Source organism: Macaca nemestrina, chromosome 7 (genome assembly GCF_043159975.1).
Source record: "Macaca nemestrina isolate mMacNem1 chromosome 7, mMacNem.hap1, whole genome shotgun sequence".
Lineage (NCBI taxonomy): Eukaryota > Metazoa > Chordata > Mammalia > Primates > Cercopithecidae > Macaca > Macaca nemestrina.
The window spans coordinates 138534169-138553229 of record NC_092131.1 but is presented as its reverse complement, the minus strand read 5'-3'; the positions used below and the strand labels follow the sequence as shown (position 1 = coordinate 138553229).

The 19061-nt window shown below is 38.4% G+C and overlaps 1 protein-coding gene and 1 long non-coding RNA gene across 7 annotated transcripts in view; one reads left to right on the top strand and one right to left on the bottom strand.

Annotated features, from left to right (window-relative positions):
- LOC105488850 (ubiquitin specific peptidase 3) overlaps positions 1 to 19061 on the top strand; it is an 88749-nt gene that overhangs the window by 57890 nt on the left and 11798 nt on the right. For all 5 annotated transcript variants that reach the window (XM_011753323.3, XM_011753347.3, XM_011753340.3 and 2 more), the window contains 4 exons: positions 993 to 1106; positions 6493 to 6639; positions 10160 to 10266; positions 10436 to 10516. In XM_011753323.3, coding sequence (XP_011751625.1) covers positions 993 to 1106; positions 6493 to 6639; positions 10160 to 10266; positions 10436 to 10516 — 449 coding nt within the window. The remainder of the gene's footprint in view (positions 1 to 992; positions 1107 to 6492; positions 6640 to 10159; positions 10267 to 10435; positions 10517 to 19061) is intronic.
- Positions 1 to 19061, bottom strand: part of LOC139364453 (uncharacterized) — a 33750-nt gene that overhangs the window by 8621 nt on the left and 6068 nt on the right. The window contains exons 2-3 of one of the 2 annotated variants that reach the window (XR_011626449.1): positions 18058 to 18169; positions 89 to 14514 (exon numbers count right to left, since the gene is read on the bottom strand). The exons of the other annotated variant lie outside the window; for it this stretch is intronic. This is a non-coding gene — a long non-coding RNA (uncharacterized lncRNA). The remainder of the gene's footprint in view (positions 1 to 88; positions 14515 to 18057; positions 18170 to 19061) is intronic. 2 annotated transcript variants of the gene reach the window in all.

Below are 19061 nucleotides of genomic sequence, written 5' to 3'. Positions count from 1 at the left end.
GGAAGTTGAAGTTGAGTTGGATCAGTTTAGCCACAGGTGTAGAAAACCAGAGTTAAGTGACTTAAACATCCATGGTTTGTTTCCTCACATAAAAGTCAGAGGCTGTCTGTCCAGGGTAGTTTGACAAAGCCATCCGGCTCCTCCTGGCTTTCTGTTCCACCAACCTCCAGAGGCCCTATCCATCCACATAGTCCACCATGGTGCTGGGGCTCCCCAACTCCGTCCCCATTCCTAGCAGGAAGAAGGAAAGGATTAATATAGGACTACTCTTCTTTTTAAGACATTTCCCAGAATTTGGACACACTCAATTTTTTATTTTGAGAGTTTATATGCCCAGGAAAAAAATGAGAGTTCTATTCCTATGCGAGAAGAGTGTGGATATTGGGTGATAGGAGGGTGTACAGAGAGCAGTAGATGCTGGAGCAGGTCAGTGCACATAGAGGTGAAAGTGACAGGATCTCCAGCAGAAAATTCCTGCTGGAAACTGGAGAAGTTTACGTAAAAATAGTCATGAGAAAATCTGACTTTTGGAGTTGAGGGTCACTGGTGGAGAGCCGAGTGGTGAAGGTTTGTGACACAGGCTGGAGTCTGAGGGTGCTAGTGAGTGGCAAGAAGGACAAGGCAGGAGGGGGAGAAAGAGAGCTGAATGCTTGTTTTGCATTTTGAAAACGTACATTCTTAAGTAATTTGGCCTATAACTCACCCAGTGCTGTATTGTTTGCTTGCATGGTTTAACTCAGAGTGTAGAAATACAGTGGTACATTGGCACACTCAGAGTTAACCATATGGTTACAGATTAGCTTTGTCAGAATTACTGCTATTTATGTGGGTTTTTGAGATGCTCTTATTTATCTTTCAGACTTTCTTCAGAAAAGACCAAATCCTTTTTAAGTGTTCATTTTGTATGTGTTATGCGTTTTAGACGAGTGGATGCTGTGTTGGAATTGTAGCCTCTCACTAAGCTGAGGGCACTGTCCTTTCCTCTTTTGCAGGTCTTTGGTAGAAGAGTTTAGAAAGACACTCTGTGCTTTATGGCAAGGCAGCCAGACTGCATTTAGCCCAGAGTCCTTATTTTATGTTGTTTGGAAGATTATGCCAAACTTTAGGTAAGTATTATTTAAAGAAAGGTATTTTAAAACATTAATATTAGTGTCTATACTGTTCCTGAAATAATTCCTAATGAAGTGGTTGTATTCTAAATATTCTAAATACTTAACGCTAGTTTGGTGTTTTTTCTTTTTAAGAAGAAGAGTAGAAATCGAATACATCTGACTAAACAAATGTGTTTATTTAAATAATAGACTGTAGAAATGTCTTTAACAAGAGGTGGGGTATTTTGTTGCTATAAACATAAAGCCCTTATAAATAACTTATGTGCACTAGGAAAAGATACTGGACAAAATTTCCTTAATCCTTTCACAACATAGAATAATTACAATCACACACTGTCTTGTTACTCCAGCTAAAAAAATTAGTATGATCAGTAGAAGTGCATGGTATTATATGAACTGTTTGGAACTGAGTTTGGAAGCTCTGGGAAGGCTGTTGTCAAGGGCCTGGGACGCACTCTCTAGAAGGCGGCTGTGCCACATCCCGGTGTGGCCAGAGAGCTGCTGTGGTGCCCATGCTTTCTGTCTCGCCTCGCTTGAGCAAAATACACCTCTGCTATACACCTAGCTATTAGAGGAGTCTCCTGCCTCTTCTCGTAGGCCTGTCATCCCTGTAGGGATTCAGATGATGGCAGCTTTGAGGCACTGCAGGTGTTTGACAGCAGCCTTGGCCACCTTCTGCCCGTTTTACCCTTCTGAAGCAAGTCATGGTTCTTACTAGTTACAATTTTGGCACCTAATGTACATCCCTTCTCCTTTTTAAAAAACAAAACAAAACAAAAAAACACCATGCTGTAGTAAACTTAGCGATCTTTCTTGCTCTATTGCCTAAAAAGATGTATTGTTAATATAGAGATATATTTAAAAGGTAATTAACTTCAAAGGACTTTAAATTGTTGCCTTGCTAAAGAGTCTAGCCTTAAGGATCTGACGTGAGTAACTCGAGTTAACCGTAGTCTTTGTTTTGAAAGAAACTCCTTTTATGTATCATACCATTTAGATCTCCTCTCAGGAAAGACATAAGAATTTGAGAATGTCTTGACTCTAAGTGTGAAAGGTAGGAATGACAGTTAAGTTACCACTAGTCAAGTCTGGACCTAATAAAAAAAAAATTCTAACATAATCACCTGGTAGACTCTTGATAGAGGTTTAGTCTTTGTGTTTTATTATTACATAATAATAGTTTCCATTTATTGAATGCCTGCTGTGTGCCACCCACTGGGTATTTTATATCTGGTCTTCATTAAAAAACAAGCAAGAACACAATTCCAGTCAAGGTAGGAAATATTGCCCCCATTTTAGAGGAGACAAAACTGAGACAGAAAGGAGAAGCAACTTGTTTAAGCTTATGCGTCTAGTAGGGTAATGACCAAAATTAGAGTCCAGGTGTTTGTGGAGTTGGCAAATAATAGATGTATTGACAGTGATTTGCCCACATACCTTGAACAAGGCCCATTAACTAATTTGATACTGTTTTCTTGATCCCCATGGTGACCAAGATCCTTCATTCTTGAAAGCTTAGAAACATTATCATATTTTATACAGTAGAAATCTGCTTTTCCTGTACATCTTTCCACGTCTCTGTCCTTTCTAGCTTCTGTAGCCCAACTGTGAGCATGATTTAGTTTTTAGCTGTTTAATTTTCATATTGGAATATTCCTACTGATGAAGGAATAAGGAAACCAGGCTGAGGAATTTAGCATGTGGAGTGTCTGGGGAAGATTTCAGATATCATGAACTCTTAAATTTCTTTAATGGCTGATGAGAATAGGGTGCTTTTGTACTCTTAGCTGGGCTTGCTCTTAGTTCTGCAATAATTGAGATTGTTCCCCATATATAATCAAAGAACAATTTTTCTCTTGGTCAGATCTGGATCTTGAGATTATAACATGGATAAAGCTTTAGTGCAGGGTCACTGCACAATGCCCAGGTGTGAGGCAGGGAGGTGGGGCTTGCTTTTTACAGCTCTTACTCTACGAGGTATGCAGGTCAGATTCTTATAGCATGCCTGTGTGTAAGTGCATGAATCTTGATTTATGTTTATTTATAATCCCAAAGGAATGTTTTTTAGGTTTAAAAAGCCCATTTTCCTTGGTTAACACATGACAGTGTCTAGCGAACTTGATCCCTTTGGGATGAAATATGAGGACTCTGAAATACAAACATGCATGTAGAAGTAGAAACAACTTTCATCTATTAAATACACAAATATATATACATACACACACCCCCAAAACACACACCCTCAATGTAATCAGCAGCTTTGGAAAGAGAAATCATTAAGCCTATTCTTTTTTCCCCACTGAAACTAAAAGCCAGTTACCTAGCAGGGAAAATTTTCTTGAAGTTTTGACCTTTTCCAATATACATGTGTACTTACCACACTTCTTTTGATTTCTCAGTATATTCAGCTCTTTCTATCCTTTTGCTTTTCATAAAAATACTTTAAAGTGTATTTTTTTAAATAGGCAAAAACATATGTGGTTCAGAATTCAAAAGGTAACAAAAGAATATGCAGTGAATGTTTTATTCTGTTCTCTAGCCATTCATTCTGTTTTCTGGAAGCAACCATAGTTACTAGAGTTTTCTGTATCCTTTCAGATATTGTGTGTACATATCCAGGCAAGTGTGTGTGTGTGTGTGTGTGTGTGTGTGTTTATGGAATTTTTAACGTAATTGGTGATGTATCATGTTTTTCCCTCCTTTAAGATGATTCATACTAGTATACAAACAGCTTCCTCAGACCATTTTCTAGTTCTATCATCATTTGTGTCCAAGTCCCTCCCAGTGGCTCTATGGACTGTTTCTAGTCTTTGCTGTTCTAAACAGTGCTACAGTGAGTAGTCTTTTACATACACGTGCAGGTATCTAAGAGAGAAAGTGCTAGGCTCAAGCAAATGTGCTTCTGTAATTTTGATAGTCTTTTTTGCTTGACTTTGTCACTCCTTGCTTTTCTTAACACAGCTCTGTCTTGCTGCTTTGCTGTCTGTGTCACGTGCTTCTGCCCACAGCATTTGCTTGTGGTCCCTATCTCTTTGTCTAGGGTCCCGGTTAAAGCTAACACTCTTCAGGAAACTCTCTTGATGATTCAAATCAGGTCTTTTTGTACAGTCTGATTTAATATATTTGCCTTGACTTCCCAAGATGGAACTTTATTTTTTTAATCAGTTATTGTTATAATTACTGTTTTAAAATGATGCATAAGCATTGAAACATAATTCTTATGTTTGCTTGCTTTTCTCAGGTTTATAGACAATGTAAAGGATTTTTGTAGACAAAAAATAGATCTTTGCATGTGATGCTGTTTGTTTTGAGTCCCTCTTTGTAGCCCAGACTGGAGTCAGTGGCATGATGTGGGCTTACTGCAACCTCTGCCTCCTGGGTTCAAGTGATTCTCCTGCCTCAGCCTCCCAAGTAGCTGGGATTACAGGCACGTGCCACCATGCCTAGCTAATTTTTTTGTATTTTTAATAGAGATGGGGTTTCACTATGTCGGCCAGGCTGGTCTCGAACTCCTGACCTCGTGATCCACCTACCTTGGCCTCCCAAAGTGCTGGGATTACGGTCGTGACCCACCATGCCTGGCCACGTGTGATACTTTAAAGTTTTATTTGACAATAGTCTTTTTGGGATATTTGTAAAAATATTTTAAAATACTATGCTGTTGATATTTTATATCTAAACCATTTTCATTCTTGTAGCCAAGAATTTTGCTTTTGTATTAGTGTGTGTGTTTGTAAACACAAGTTCATTTGTGTTCATTTTTGTCATTTTGTTTTCTGGTGTTTTTGTTTTGAGGAAATTCAGTCATGATTGCTGCCAAATACCGAGTAGGAATACATTTAACTTATTTGCAGATATTTTGGCCAAAACAACAACTTTATAATTCTTTTTTTAATGTCAAGGATATTTTAAATATGAGCAGAACCTAAAATTCTAATGTATCTTAGGTATTTTAGATGATACATATGTATGTCTGTTTCTACATACAATATATACAGATTATACACTGGCACTGCCAAGACACAGAATAGTCAGTAACATGCAGGCACGTCACAGTTAAGTATGTGGTGGGATCACATGAGTCCTTTTATGTGTCTGTATTCTGAGATGTTACTTTATTTGGAACATCTGCTTTTCACACTCAAGCAGGTGCAAAGTAACATTTTTATTGATGAGCCTTAGAAGAAGTACTTGAACATATATATTGAAATTTAGTTGCCAGATAGTTTAGAAAAAGCTATAGTGAAATGCCAGAGTAACTTCTGACTTTAAGTTCCACAGTTCCATTTATTAGGGAGATTGTTTTCATAATTTAGAATTTCCAGGAAAGGGGGAGAATATATATTGACAGAAACTCTGGTTGGAAGAAATTTTGTTTGTGGAACCACTGCCTGGAAGAGTAGCGGGAGTTTTGAATCTTAAGACCAGGCCAGAAAAACTTAATGATTTAGATTAAAGAGAACCTTCCATGCTGGCAAAATGTAGACGGAAGTCTTTTTTATTTTAGTTTTATAAAAGTACTTTATATAACAATGCTTGCTTTATTTTATCCAAGTAACTTCCCAGACCTTCCACCTGTACCAGTTTCATTTTGTCTGCCTTCATTCCTGTTCTGTCATTGATCTGTATTCGTATAAGAATTTCATATAGTTTCCTGTCTGACTATACTGTAAGAAGTAACCTAAGAATATGTTGTTATATAAATTCAAGTTTTAGGATAGAGCATAACTGTATGTGAGCCAATGCATTTTTTAAAAGTATTTATTTATTTAAAAGATGTCTTAAGTCAGAAGTTAGGATGCAGGTAGAGAAGGTTAGACATCTTTAACTCTTTCAGTGAAGTTTTTCTTCCTTTCAGCCAGTGTTTAAAAATTAGTATCTTTCAATCTAAGGAGTCATTAATAATTTTAAATTCTCCTTTCTTATAGTAGTGGTTCACACCTGATTTTCTAGTGAGGGTAAGAGATGAAGCTGTGACATTGGAGCATCTTCTAGAGAGGTTATGTGGGCAGGGAGAAGAGTCAGAGTCCACCAGGAAACACAGGTGTAGTCCCATCTCTGTTACTCTCTTGCTGTAGGACTTTGGGGAAGTCACATACCGCCCCCCCACCTCCACAGTTTCCTCACCTCTGAAGTGAGGAGATCATTGCAAGTCCAATTAGCTCTAATATTTTTTGGTTTTCAAACCTATCTTTAAGCAGAATTCATTCTTGAAGAGAAATTCTGTTACCTGTAGAGCTTGCGGGCGTGAAGGAAACCTCGCTGTGCTTGTGAGCATGGGGCTGCCGTCCTTTCCCACGCCTTGGCCTCTTGCTGGTGTGACTGGGCACACAGAGCCCTTCCCCCCAGCCTTATAAGTGACCGTTTCTGTTTGCTTTAGGGGCTATCAACAGCAAGACGCCCATGAATTCATGCGCTACCTTTTGGACCACCTACACTTGGAACTCCAGGGCGGTTTCAATGGTGTTTCCCGCTCAGCAATTCTGCAGGAGAATTCTACTCTATCTGCAAGTAACAAGTGTTGCATGTAAGATTTCGTTTCCTTCTGATTTTAGGAAGGCCTCAGACATTTCTGTTGGTGTTAACTGTGTGTTGGATTTATAACAGAAGATGGAGGGGTTTCCTAGACATTTGCTGGAACTTTTCGTGCTCTTGAACTTTGTGCCCCAGTGAACTAGCACATGCCTCTTGCTTCCAGACCAGAGGCATCTTGTATTTGCATCCTGATTTAGTTCTGACTGTGATTACTTGGTATAGATTATTTTAAATCTTGAAAAAATAGAAAATATTTGTACAATATTTGTACAGTTTAGCATTTAAAAGATTTCCTCCAAATATATTGAATGATGGGCAGAAGACTTAATTTTCATATACAAAAATAATATTTGTTCACTAAAAACAAAAGCTTAAAACATTTCGAATGTGAACTTTCCTAAAGCTTCATTGTGGACTTGAACTTTCCTAAAGTTTATCTGTTCTTTAATGAAGTCGAGGCATTTGTAAGTTCTCAGAAGTTTTTCTTGCTTCTCAATATGAATAAAGTTTTTTGGATTGCTTTCCCATGTACTAGTAGCCCACAAACATACACTGAGATCAGAACACTTATTTTGCTTGAAGAAGGGAAGATTTACTGTTATTTTAGCCTGGATTTTGGTCAGTTGTAGCCTCCTTTATTCAGATGTTTTGAAAAGTTTCACCACTATTGAGCTACATGGGAGAGATTTACAAGAAGACAAACTCCCCCCAAAAAGAAAGAAAAGAGTAAGTAACATGTAGGTGTCATTGTAGTATTGCCTGGCAGCCCATGAATCGGATGTAGTAGGACTACTTCTTTTTAATGGCAAAGCAGGCTGATAGCTAACCAAGCAGTGTTGGAAAAGGGCAACCAATGTGAATTGCCATACTTCTCAAAATGATTGTCCCTCTAGGTCCTAGTAGCTGTGATTCCAATTAGAATACAATATAGAAAGGGAAGGACCTGTGACCTGGGAGAATTGTTCTACCTGCTAGCACCAAATTAAAGAGTATTAAATGAAAAATTGCTTTGTATTTTATCATGGCATATTCATCCACAAAGGATATTGAAATGGGCTCTATCATGGATAGGCTGTGTGAGGTGAGAGAGGGTATATGTCTTTATGATTTTACATGATGCCTGGGGCACCCTGTGGAATCACACTGTGTAATACTCATAGAATGTTCTTTTAGTGCCTCATGAGTTTTCAGTATTAATCTATCCCTTTTCATGACATTTTAAAGATTAGGAATTGCAAGTTTCATTACTGAGTTAGGGACAGAAACCAAACATTATCAAATATTAAAAATTCAGATTTCGTTCAGTGCATTGGAGAAGCCATTTCAGGATCTAAGAATATTTGCTACAACTAGAAAAAGGTTCTCTTGTGTAATGTCTTTGTTGACTTGTGCACACACACACCTACCCCTACTGAAGGTGAAGGTGAGAATGGTGGCATGGAAGAAGTAAGTGGCAGATGTGATTTTTATAGTACATAGAAAATCATTCGTGCCAGTTAAAGGACCCTAGAATTATAAGAGCCTATCCAAGTATTCAATATTTAAACATTTGTGGTTATACTAAATGAAACTGATTTTGAATATTAAGTCATGGTATGTATGAAACTTAATGTCAAACAGGTCAGGCAGCTAAAAACTTGATTAGTATCCATTTCTCAGAGGAAGTGATTATAAGGAAGAACTACATTGAGTCTAAATGTAATTCTTAATGAAGCAGTTTCCATTTTAATTAAAGGCAACCTTGTAAGTGAACATCAGCATGAAAGGGTCAGTTAGAGTCCCTTCATTTTCAGCAGGATTTTTTTTTTTTTTTTTTGCTATGTACTTTTTTAGTGACACAGATATTAAACCTAAACCTGAAATGGCCACTAGATCCTACAGCTCCCAATGCTTCTTCCCCAGTGCCATCTTAAAACAAAAAACAAAAAACTTATTAAGACAGTATGTCTTACAAACAATACTTTAAAAAGTAATAATAAAGTTACAGCCTATTTATTTTGCCAGTAAAAGAATGAAGCCTTTTCCTAGAAAAGGAATCAGACTTTTCAAATAGAATTGTTTGAGTAGGTTTTGTCATCATTGCAGTAGGTTTAACTTAAAGTGGCCTAGAAAATACAGTTCAGTGTTTTAGGAGTAATTGATTCAAGTGACGGAAACCACATTATATTGCTGTTAGCAAAAAAGAGTGTGTATTGGCTCAAGTAACTCCATAAGTGCACGAAGGCTAATAGACATGTAGTACTATTAATGATAGCAAACAATTGAAACTACCTCAATACCCACTAATACTATATTGGTTAAATTAAGAGAAAGAGCCGTGTTAGAGCAGATATTCAGGCCAGGCCAGCTGTATGACCTTGGGCCAACTTAACCTCAGCGTCCTCATCTACAACATGGGGCGAACAGTAGCTACCTTTCTGATGTGTTGTGAAGATTAATTGATTGAATAGATGGAAAGAATGTGCTTGGAATGGAGCCTGCATGTAGTAAGTGCTATAATAAGTGCCTGCTACTCCAGGTCTCACTGGTACACTTCCTTGGTGGTTCTTGCTTCCGTGTACACACGGAAATACATGGTGTACACACCATGTAGCTGTCAGGAAGAATGAGGTACCTGTTTAAGATACACACTCAGGGAAAAACATAAAAGCAAGAAGCAGGTGTAATCTGACTTCATACGAATAAAATAGTGGCAAACACTTTAAGTGCTTTATTTTTGGTAAGTACTCTTCTAAAAGCACTTCACATACACAACTCTCTCGTCTCCACACTGGGCCTCTGTGGTGGGTGCTCTTCTGTATTCCTGTTTTATATTTGATGGAGCAGAGGCATGAAAAGGTTAAGTAACATTAGGGCAGATGGTTTTGAAAATTGTTCTTAAAACAGTATATTCTTCATCTCCACAAGGAAATTATTTGCAGTATTGAGCTTTTTAAAAAGTGTTTTTGACAGTAATATCCAGCACTTTCAATTGTGAAGTCCTGCTTACAGCAGTAATTACTAAATCTGTATTAAATTCCTTTACTTCCTTTTCCCCAAATCTGACAGATGGCTGTATAAAAACTCTAAAACTATCTCAGATCAAGGATGTTCAAAGTCAAGTAATTGTGAGAGTTCCCTGTGAAATATGAAAGGCCTTGCAAAGATTCCAATACAAGGCAGTTTCTTCCTTCTGAGGCCTAACCTGGGGAGGGAATGGAAGGAGTCATGTCGCCCTGTGCAGACTCATGCATGTGATCTGTTATGATAGCAAATGGCCAGTGTTAGTTACTCTTGGGGAAAGTAGTGGGATTGGATGAAGGCATTGGGGGAGGTCAGTGGCTTAAACCTTTTATTTAGTATGTGTCTATGGTTTTGAAATTTTTATATTATTTTTTAACTTAGAAATAAATGATTTAAATATTCCCTCAAAGGGAGTCATCTGTAGGGCTTTAACAAATATTTGTAGTTTTTTAAGTGTCAAAGAGATGGCTTCTTACTGAGATATTTTCCTATATGGTGATTTTGTTTAGAAATGGAGCATCTACTGTTGTCACGGCTATATTCGGAGGCATTCTCCAAAATGAGGTTAACTGCCTCATATGTGGGACAGAATCTAGAAAGTTTGATCCATTCCTAGGTAAGTTATGTGGCATGTGGCTATATAATATTTTATTAAAATAATTTTAATGTTTCCTTCAAAAAATAAGTGTAAAGAGAAATCTAGAAATACATCAGTTTGTGAAATTATTTTTGAGTAGACATATATGCCTTTAACAGCTCTTTATTTACTTATCTCTCCTTTTAAGACCTTTCATTAGATATTCCAAGTCAGTTCAGAAGTAAGCGCTCTAAGAATCAAGAAAATGGACCAGTTTGTTCATTACGAGGTAAAGATACTTGAATGTTCTAAAATATTTTTTCTTTAAATAATGGAATAGATTGATAAGCTTCATCTATATGTGCTGTGTGGTTAATATCCTTAATAAATCTCTGTTATAACTTAAAAGTCAAACTTGAATGTCTTTTCCTACCCTCCAAAATGTTACTGAATAAGAATGTCTGCCATAAGATATTGTGTGAAGCATAAAATATTTCGCATTTTCTTCTTCTTTTTAATACTGACTTTAAAATAGAAGGTCTGTAGCAGAAGTTTTTCTGACCAGATGAAACAGAAGTTATTCTGTGGTTATCCCACTAGCATCTATAGGAAGAAAATACTCAGCAGAGTCTTATAAATTACGGTATTATGTATTGTTGTCAAATAGTTTGAGAAATCTCTGGATGATATAACTGCTGCTTAAGCCTGAGGCCCTGCTTTTAAGACTGTTAAAATTCACATTTATTTAGGGAGATTTGAACATATTTTTTCCTTGATGAGTACTAGCTACTGTAATCAAGGCAGAAGACCTTACTTAAAATTTTATCGTAGACCATAAGTGTACACACAGGTCACAATTAAAATGGCTAATTGTTCTTGCTAGTTATATAAAGAAGCAGCTAGGATAGACAAAAGAGGGCCGAGTCTGTATTTTATCAGAAACTCTACACTGAAGCTAACAGTTTCTACTCTGACTTGTATGTTCACTAAAAGTAATTCTCTTTTCTCTATTTTAGGGAGTATTGTCATGATGGTTTTTTTTATTGCAAAACTGCACTGTCCAATATGATAACCATGAGTCATGTAGCTATTAAATTAATTAAAATTTAAAATTCTGTTGCTTAATCACACTTGAACCACATGTGCTCAGAAACCACAGGGGCTAGTAGGGGGCTCCTGCGTTAGACAGCACTACTCTAGAATCACATTATCCTAGTGGAAATAAAACTTTCTGTTGGAGAAGGGCTAGGCTTCTCTGCGTTACTGGCATTCTGTGTAATGTGAGGCATTTGGCTTGTTAGAAGCAGCAGAGGTCTCAGACACTTGTTGCTCAGGTAGTTTCTAGAAATCCATCAGATGATACGTGGGATGACTAGACTACACTCCAGTAAGGAACCGGAACAACTCTGTATATGAAACATTTTGTGGATGCTCTTAGTTTGTTCCTTACCTACACGACCAGTGTTGTCTCCTTAACAGGAATACAGAAGAAAAAGCCCCACTCCACTTCTCTGCAAAATATATGGCTATAGTATGTGGCTCCAAAACTGTTTTTGGCCTATTTGAGATTAAGAAAATTCACAGTATGCTTGATATTGTCAAATATCACACATTTTCTCTTTATATCTAGGGCATGTGAATACAAGCTAACTTAATCATAAATACCTGGTTATTTACAGTGGAAGTCAGTGAGAATTAAAGGAATTAGCCTCAAACTATATCATTTTATAAACTCTTCAGTAAGAATAGTACTAATCACATTAGTTTAAAAACTGTTCCTCACTATATATACATGGATATATATCTGAACAATACTTTTTGTTTTTTTGTGGTTTTTTTTTTTTGAGACTGAGTCTTGCTCTGTCGCCCAGGCTGGAGTGCAGTGGTGCGATCTTGGCTCACTGCAAGCTCCACCTCCCACGTTCAAACGATTCTCCTGGCTCAGCCTCCTGAGTAGCTGGGACTACAGGTGCATGCCACCACGCCTGGCTAATTTTTGTATTTTTAGTAGAGACGAGGTTTTGCCATGTTGGCTAGGCTGGTCTTCAACTCCTAACCTCAAGTGGTTCGCCCACCTTGGCTTCCTAAAGTGCTGGGATTACAGGCATGAGCCACCGCACCCAGCCTGAACAGTACTTTCTGATATTTAACAAAACTTAGTAAATCCAGATGATCTTTGGCTAGAAAACTCAGAGACACTAGTTTGTTTAGGCTTCTTTCCTTCCTTCCTTCTGTGTTGTTTCCCTCATTCTGAGGTGGTTCTATATGTGGTTCTTACTGACTTTCGTAACATTTCAGTTACGACTTATCCCAGAATACTTGAATACCAAGCAGAGTCTCAATTCTTGAGCCCATCCAGGAGGAGAGTGCATGACACAGCTTATAGATGGCCGATTATTCTCCAAACAACAAAAGTGGCAAGTGGCATCCGCCTTGCATCCCAGGGAGTATTGTCCTTGGCACAGAATCCTTGAACTCTGATGTGATTGGTGTTAGCTTCAGGGGGCCCAGACCATCCTAAGTAGTTTAGGGTTTGGCCGGAAAAGCGTTTCCTGTAATATCAGCTGGCTTTTGTTTGAATCCTCAGGCTTGATTTTTATTTAAGAGCTTACTGTTGGCTTTAAAAAGTCCATGACAGGGTCTGGTACCTCCTCATTGTGTTTTTGTTGACCACCCTTATTAAGGGCACTTCTCTTGGACATCCAGAATGTCATGGACTTCACTTGACTCATAGACCTTTCTTTATTTACTGGAAATGGAGACTTGTGATTACCTAGTAAGTCTTCTACATGTTTTGAGTCCACTTGACAAGAACTACTTGTGTACTTTTTGGATTTGTAATTGTTAAGCTTAGTTTTCCTTTAAAAAGCAAAAGTCATGGTGAGAAAGACCCATCTTAAATAACTTAAATAACTTGAAGTTAACTAAAAATATGCATATTGCAAAAGGCATTAAATAACCCCAGTTCTGAAACCTGACAAAGATACCATGAAAAAGAAAATATAGCTTGATCTCACTTATATTATAGATCGAAAAATTCTAAATAAAGTGTTAGCAAATACAACTCAGTAGTGTACTAAAACAATAATATACAGAGATCAAATAGGACTGATTTAATACTAGAAACATAATTAGGTGAAAACAAATGAAAATGCTCTAATAGGCCAAATGCCTGGGCATAGTGGCTTATGCCTGTAATCCCAGCACTTTGGAAGGCTAAGATGGGAGCATTGCTTGATCCCAGGAGTTTGAGACCAGCCTGGGCAACATAGTGAGACCCTGTCTGTACCAAACAAAAATAAGAAGGCCAGGCATGGTGGCTCACGCCTGTAATCCCCGCACTTTCGGAGGCCGAGGCAGGCTGATCACGAGGTCAGGAGATTGAGACCATCCTGGCCAACATGGTGAAACCCTGTCTCTACTAAAAATACAAAAATTAGCTGGACGTGGTGGCAAGTGCCTGTAATCCCAGCTACTCCTTCAGGAGGCTGACGCAGCAGAATAGCTTGAACCACGGAGTCAGAGCTTGCAGTGAGCCGAGATCGTGCCACCGCACTCCAGCCTGGTGACAGAGTGAGACTCTGTCTCTAAATAAGAAAAATTAATTGGGCATGGTGGTATATGCCTATAATCCCAGCTTCTTGAGAGGCTTAGGCAAGGAGGATCACTTGAGCCCAGGAGTTGGAGGCTGCATTGAGCCTTCACTGCTCCTGTGCTTTAGGCCTGGGTGAGAGAGTGAGACCCCGTCTCCAAAAAAAAAAACCAAAAATGTCCAAATAAGATACCGATAAAATCCCAAATCCATTACTGATTAAAAGGAGAATAAAGGGGTGGGCGCAGTGTAGTCCCAGCACTTTGGGAGGCCAAGGCGGGTGGATCACTTGAGGCTAGGAGTTCGAGACCAGCCCTGACCAATGTGGAGAAACCCCATCTCTACTAAAAATACAAAAATCAGCCACGTATGGTGGCATGTGCCTGTAGTCCCAGCTCCTCGGGAGGCCGAGGCAGAATAATGGCTTGAACCCAGGAGGCAGAGGTTGCAGAGAGCCGAGATCGTGCCACTGCACTCCAGCCTCGACAACACAGTGAGACTCTGTCTCAAAAACAAAGAGAAGAAAAAACTTTTATTAGGAATAGAAATGTTAACTTGATGACAATTATTAACAGCTATCAGTGATCATCACAGTTAATGGTGAAGCACTGATGATTTTCCATTAAGGCCGGAAATAAGCCAAGAGACCTACTGAAATACTGCTCAGGCGTCTTCTGGAAAAACAAGGCAATAAACTAGGAAAAGAAATAAGAATAAATTATAGAAGAAGAATGACCAAATTATTAACATTTGCAGACAGACTGATTATATACCTAGAATATTTCAGGAGAATCAGTTGGAAAATTACAAGAAATATTAACTGTTGTCATGGAGAGTTGAGACTGGGCAGGAGGACACCTGCTTTTCTAGAAGCCCTCAATTTAAAAAAAATCAAACACAAGTAATACTTTGATAAATATGTTCTAAACATGGAGCTAAAAAGTTTAGGCAAAAAGGCAGCTGATTTTCTGTACATAGCAGAATAATCTATTCACAGTAGCAATAAAAACTCAAAAGTACTTAATAAATGTAATAAGGAATATGCAGTACTTTAGTAAAACATTATAAAAGGACAGATAAAGCCTGAATAAAAAGAGCCACATCATATTCTTGGATGGGAAGACCCAATATTGCAGAAATGTCCATTTTCTCCCAAATTACTCCCTACATCTATTCTAATTTATTAAAAAATTCCTCTGTAAGTAGAAATTCTCAAGAGGAGTTAAAGAAGTTTTTAAAATGAAAGTAAGGTAGAAACATAGCAATGGGATAGGAAATGTCCTAGAACTACGAATATAGAGCAGGTGCTAATGTAAAATATTTATGGAAATTTACAATATGCCAAAGAATGTCAAATCAGTGGGACGAATAAGACATTAGGCAATAAATGGTGTTAGTGTTAATGAAAATTAATTTGGGAAAACACTGATTTCCTCCCTGCCTCATATCCTTTCCCTAATTTGAGGTTTCAGTACTTAAATATGAAACATAAAACCACAGGACACTGTAGGAAAGCATCTTTATGATCTTGTCATAGGGGAAATCTTTCTAAGCCAGAACCTATAATGGGAAATGCTTCATAAATTTAATTGAGCAATGGTAAAAGACCATAGACAAAGTGGAAAAGAGATGATAAACTTGAGACAAATATTTGGACGTATATGAAAAAGGTGACTTAGGCAGAGTACATGAGTAAGATATAAATGATCATTATAACATCTAAAAAGTGTTAATCCTCATATTCAAGAAAATGTAAAACAAGATTGATGAAAAGGATAAAGATGGATGTCAGTGGAAGAGGACACTCGTGTTGGTGTTAGAAGTATAAATTGGCATGATTGTTTTTGGAGGGTAGTGATCACCATTTTTAATAAGCATTTCCTTAGACATACTAATTTCACTTACAAGGGTGGACAATAATATGTGTAAAAGATTTTAATTGAAACACTCTTTGTTATTGAAAAAAATCAAACAATTTAAATGTTCACCAGTAGGGCACTGGTTTAATAAATTGTATTATGTGACAATTAAGAAAGATAAAGTTGACCAATAACTACGCCATAGAAACATAGCTACAAAATATTGTGTAGTAAAAAACTGTCCATGGAAGTATGTGTGTGGAATAATTCCATTTGTGTAAGATAAAAAACATATGGGTGCTAAAATTCTTAAACAGCATACACTGTGCTGTTCACAGTGATTATCTCAGGGAAGTGAGATTCAGGAGGGAAATGGAACTGAATTATTTTTTCATTTGTTTTAACCAGTGTGTATCACCTTTATAATACCTACTTGGGGGAGAGTAAAAAATGCATATTAACTTAATGTATAATTCCAAACTACTGCTTTGCTAAATTAAATTTATATAGTATATAAAGTTGATCTAATAACTTCAACAAACTAGCTTTATTTTCTGCTTTCCATAGAGATGCTATTTTAACAGTTTATATCATGTGGAAGACTGACAGTTGTGAAATATATGCCCTGAAATCTTTGAGAATCTTAAGAGTTTCAGAAACTGGTACGCATACATATATATATATGAATATATTATAAGCATATATACTTATATATTATTTTAATATTTATATAAGTATATATTTATTTTTTTAGGAAATGCGGTAAAGTACAAATGAAACATTAAGCAGCTTCCTCAGATCCTTACTGAAATGTGAACACTGGATAGCTAGTAGATTCTTTTATTTACTAGCTAGTAGATTCTTTTATTTATTTATGTTTTTGAGATGGAGTGTTGCTCTGTCATGCAGGCTAGAGTGCAGTGGCACGATCTTGGCTCACTACAACCTCCAGGTTTAAGCGATTCTGCTATCTCAGCCTCCTGAGTAGCTGGGATTGCAGGCATGTGCCAACATGCCCAGCTAATTTTTGTACTTAGTAGAGATGGGGTTCATCATGTTGGCCAGGCTGGTCTTGGACTCCTGACCTCAAGCGATCTGCCTGCCTCGGCCTCCCAAAGTGCTGGGATGACAGGCGTAAGCCACCATGCCTGGTTGCTAATAGACTCTTTACCGGCCATATGATTCGCTTCCACATGTGAGCTCTGAGGTGAAATTCACACTCATGCTGCTGCAAAATATTGAACTGAAGTACATTTCAGGGTCATTCAGGCTTTTCAAATAGTTAAAATAGTTGCCAAATCTGTGAATGTTTAAGGGTATATCAGATAGTCTTCCTCTTAAAGAAATATGTGTTCATGCGTTTATATGTATGTGTGTGTTGGTTTTGTGTGTGTGTGTGTGGTTTTTTTTTTTAAGATGGAGTCTTGCTCTGTTGCCCAGGCTGGAGTGCAGTGGTGCAATCTTGGCTCACTGCAACCTCCACCTCTGGGTTCAAGCGATTCTTCTTCCTCAGCCTCCTGAGTAGCTGGGACTACGGGTGCACGCCACCACACCCAGCTAATTTTTTGTTTGTTTGTTTGTTTGTATTTTTAGTAGAGACAGGGTTTCACCATATTGGTTTGGTCTCAAACTCCTGAACTCGGGATCCGCCTGCCTCAGTCTCCCAAAGTGCTAGGATTACAGGTGTGAGCCACTGTGCCTGGCCCATGTTTTTTTTTTTTTTAAAGACAGGGTCTCACTCTATTGCCCAGGCTAGAGTGCAGTGGCAGGATCATGGCTCAGTCTGAAGTGATCCTCCCACCTCAGTCTCCTGAGTAGCTGGGACTACAGGCACATGCCACCATGCTTGCCAGTTTTTGTATGTTTTTTAGACACAGTGTTTCGCCCTTTTGCCCAGGCTGGTCTTGAACTCCTAGGTTCAAATGGTCCCCCACGTCAGCCTCCCAAAGTGCTGGGATTACAGGCGTGAGCCACTACGCCTGGCCTATATGTTTTAATAATGGTTTTCTTTATGCATATATTCATTTAGGAATTTGGAGAAAACTCAAAAAAGTAAAAAGAGGAGCATACACATCCCTTATAAGCTTATCATCCAGACATACTGTAGTTCAGAAATTTTATGTTTAAAAACTGTGATTTAAAAGTTGTTTTTTTAGGGCCGGGAATGGTGGCTCATGTCTGTAATCCCAGCACTGTGGGAGGCTGAGGATTACAAATAGGCACAGGTTTCCAGGGATGCTCAAGAAACTTTTTAAAACCCATGAAGAGATGACAGTGGTAGCGCAGATTGTTCTCTACTAATCCAACTAGGGTTTACTATAATAGCACTTCCTTATGGAACTCCCCAGGAGGCCCCCCTGGGCACAACAGTCTCCTTACCTTCTGCTTCAGCTGGGATCCTGAGGATGTCCCCACCTCTTGGCAGGCTGTAACAGCACGGAGAACAGAGAGGGGTTCTCAAGGCAGTTAGGTGGCGCCATCATTTTTTAAACTGAGGGTTTGAAAAACCAGGCTCAGCTTATATTGCCTCTTTATGAATCATCTTATGGGCCTGACCTGACTGTGTCTATTCCTTTTTGGTATCTCACATGGCCTTAGATGAAAAGGACTAACTCTCCATTATCTTGTGCATCAATCAGCAGGGAGACCACTACATGGTCACCTTGTAAGTTTAAGCAGCTCAAAAAGGCAGGGAGGAAGAAAATGTTGGAAAGCAAGAAGATGCTAGGAGAAGGCATAAAGAACCTCCTTTGCGTTGGAGAGAAGATGAGGACAGGAAGGGAGGCTGTGAGAGGCGCTTTGGTTTCAGAAAAGGAGCAGGGTGATGGCAGGGGCTTTGCCTGGCAGGGAGAAGGAACAAGAGAGCAGTCTAATATTTATGTGCATTTCACATAAATGCAGATGAGTTACTGTGAAATGTTGATACATTCTTTCAGTAATCTCAGTGCTCCTCAGGGTATCAAATTCCTGAAATTAAAGGTTCTAAATAGTTACTAAAGGAGATTTAGAATACCACCCACCAACTCAGTAGTAGCCCTCTCTGAATGACCCCATGCTTCCACACATGGGGAGACCCCTTCAGAAAGTGGGTCTGTACAGGTTAAATATAGGGGAAAAAGACTTCTCGGCTGTTGAGGCGTTTCTCCTTCTCAGTGTTGTGCGGCTAGGTAGCATGGGCAACAGTGTCTTGCTGGTGAATCTTACAACCATCTGGCTAATGGGATGGAGAGGCTGGGGTGACAGTATCTCGGAGTCATCATATTCTCCCTGCCCTCTTATTTGCCTGTGAAATTTTCAAGCAGATATTGTCAATTATTAAAAAAAAAAAAAAAAAAAAAAAAAAAGCCAGGCACAGTGGCTCACGCCTGTAATCTCAGCTACTG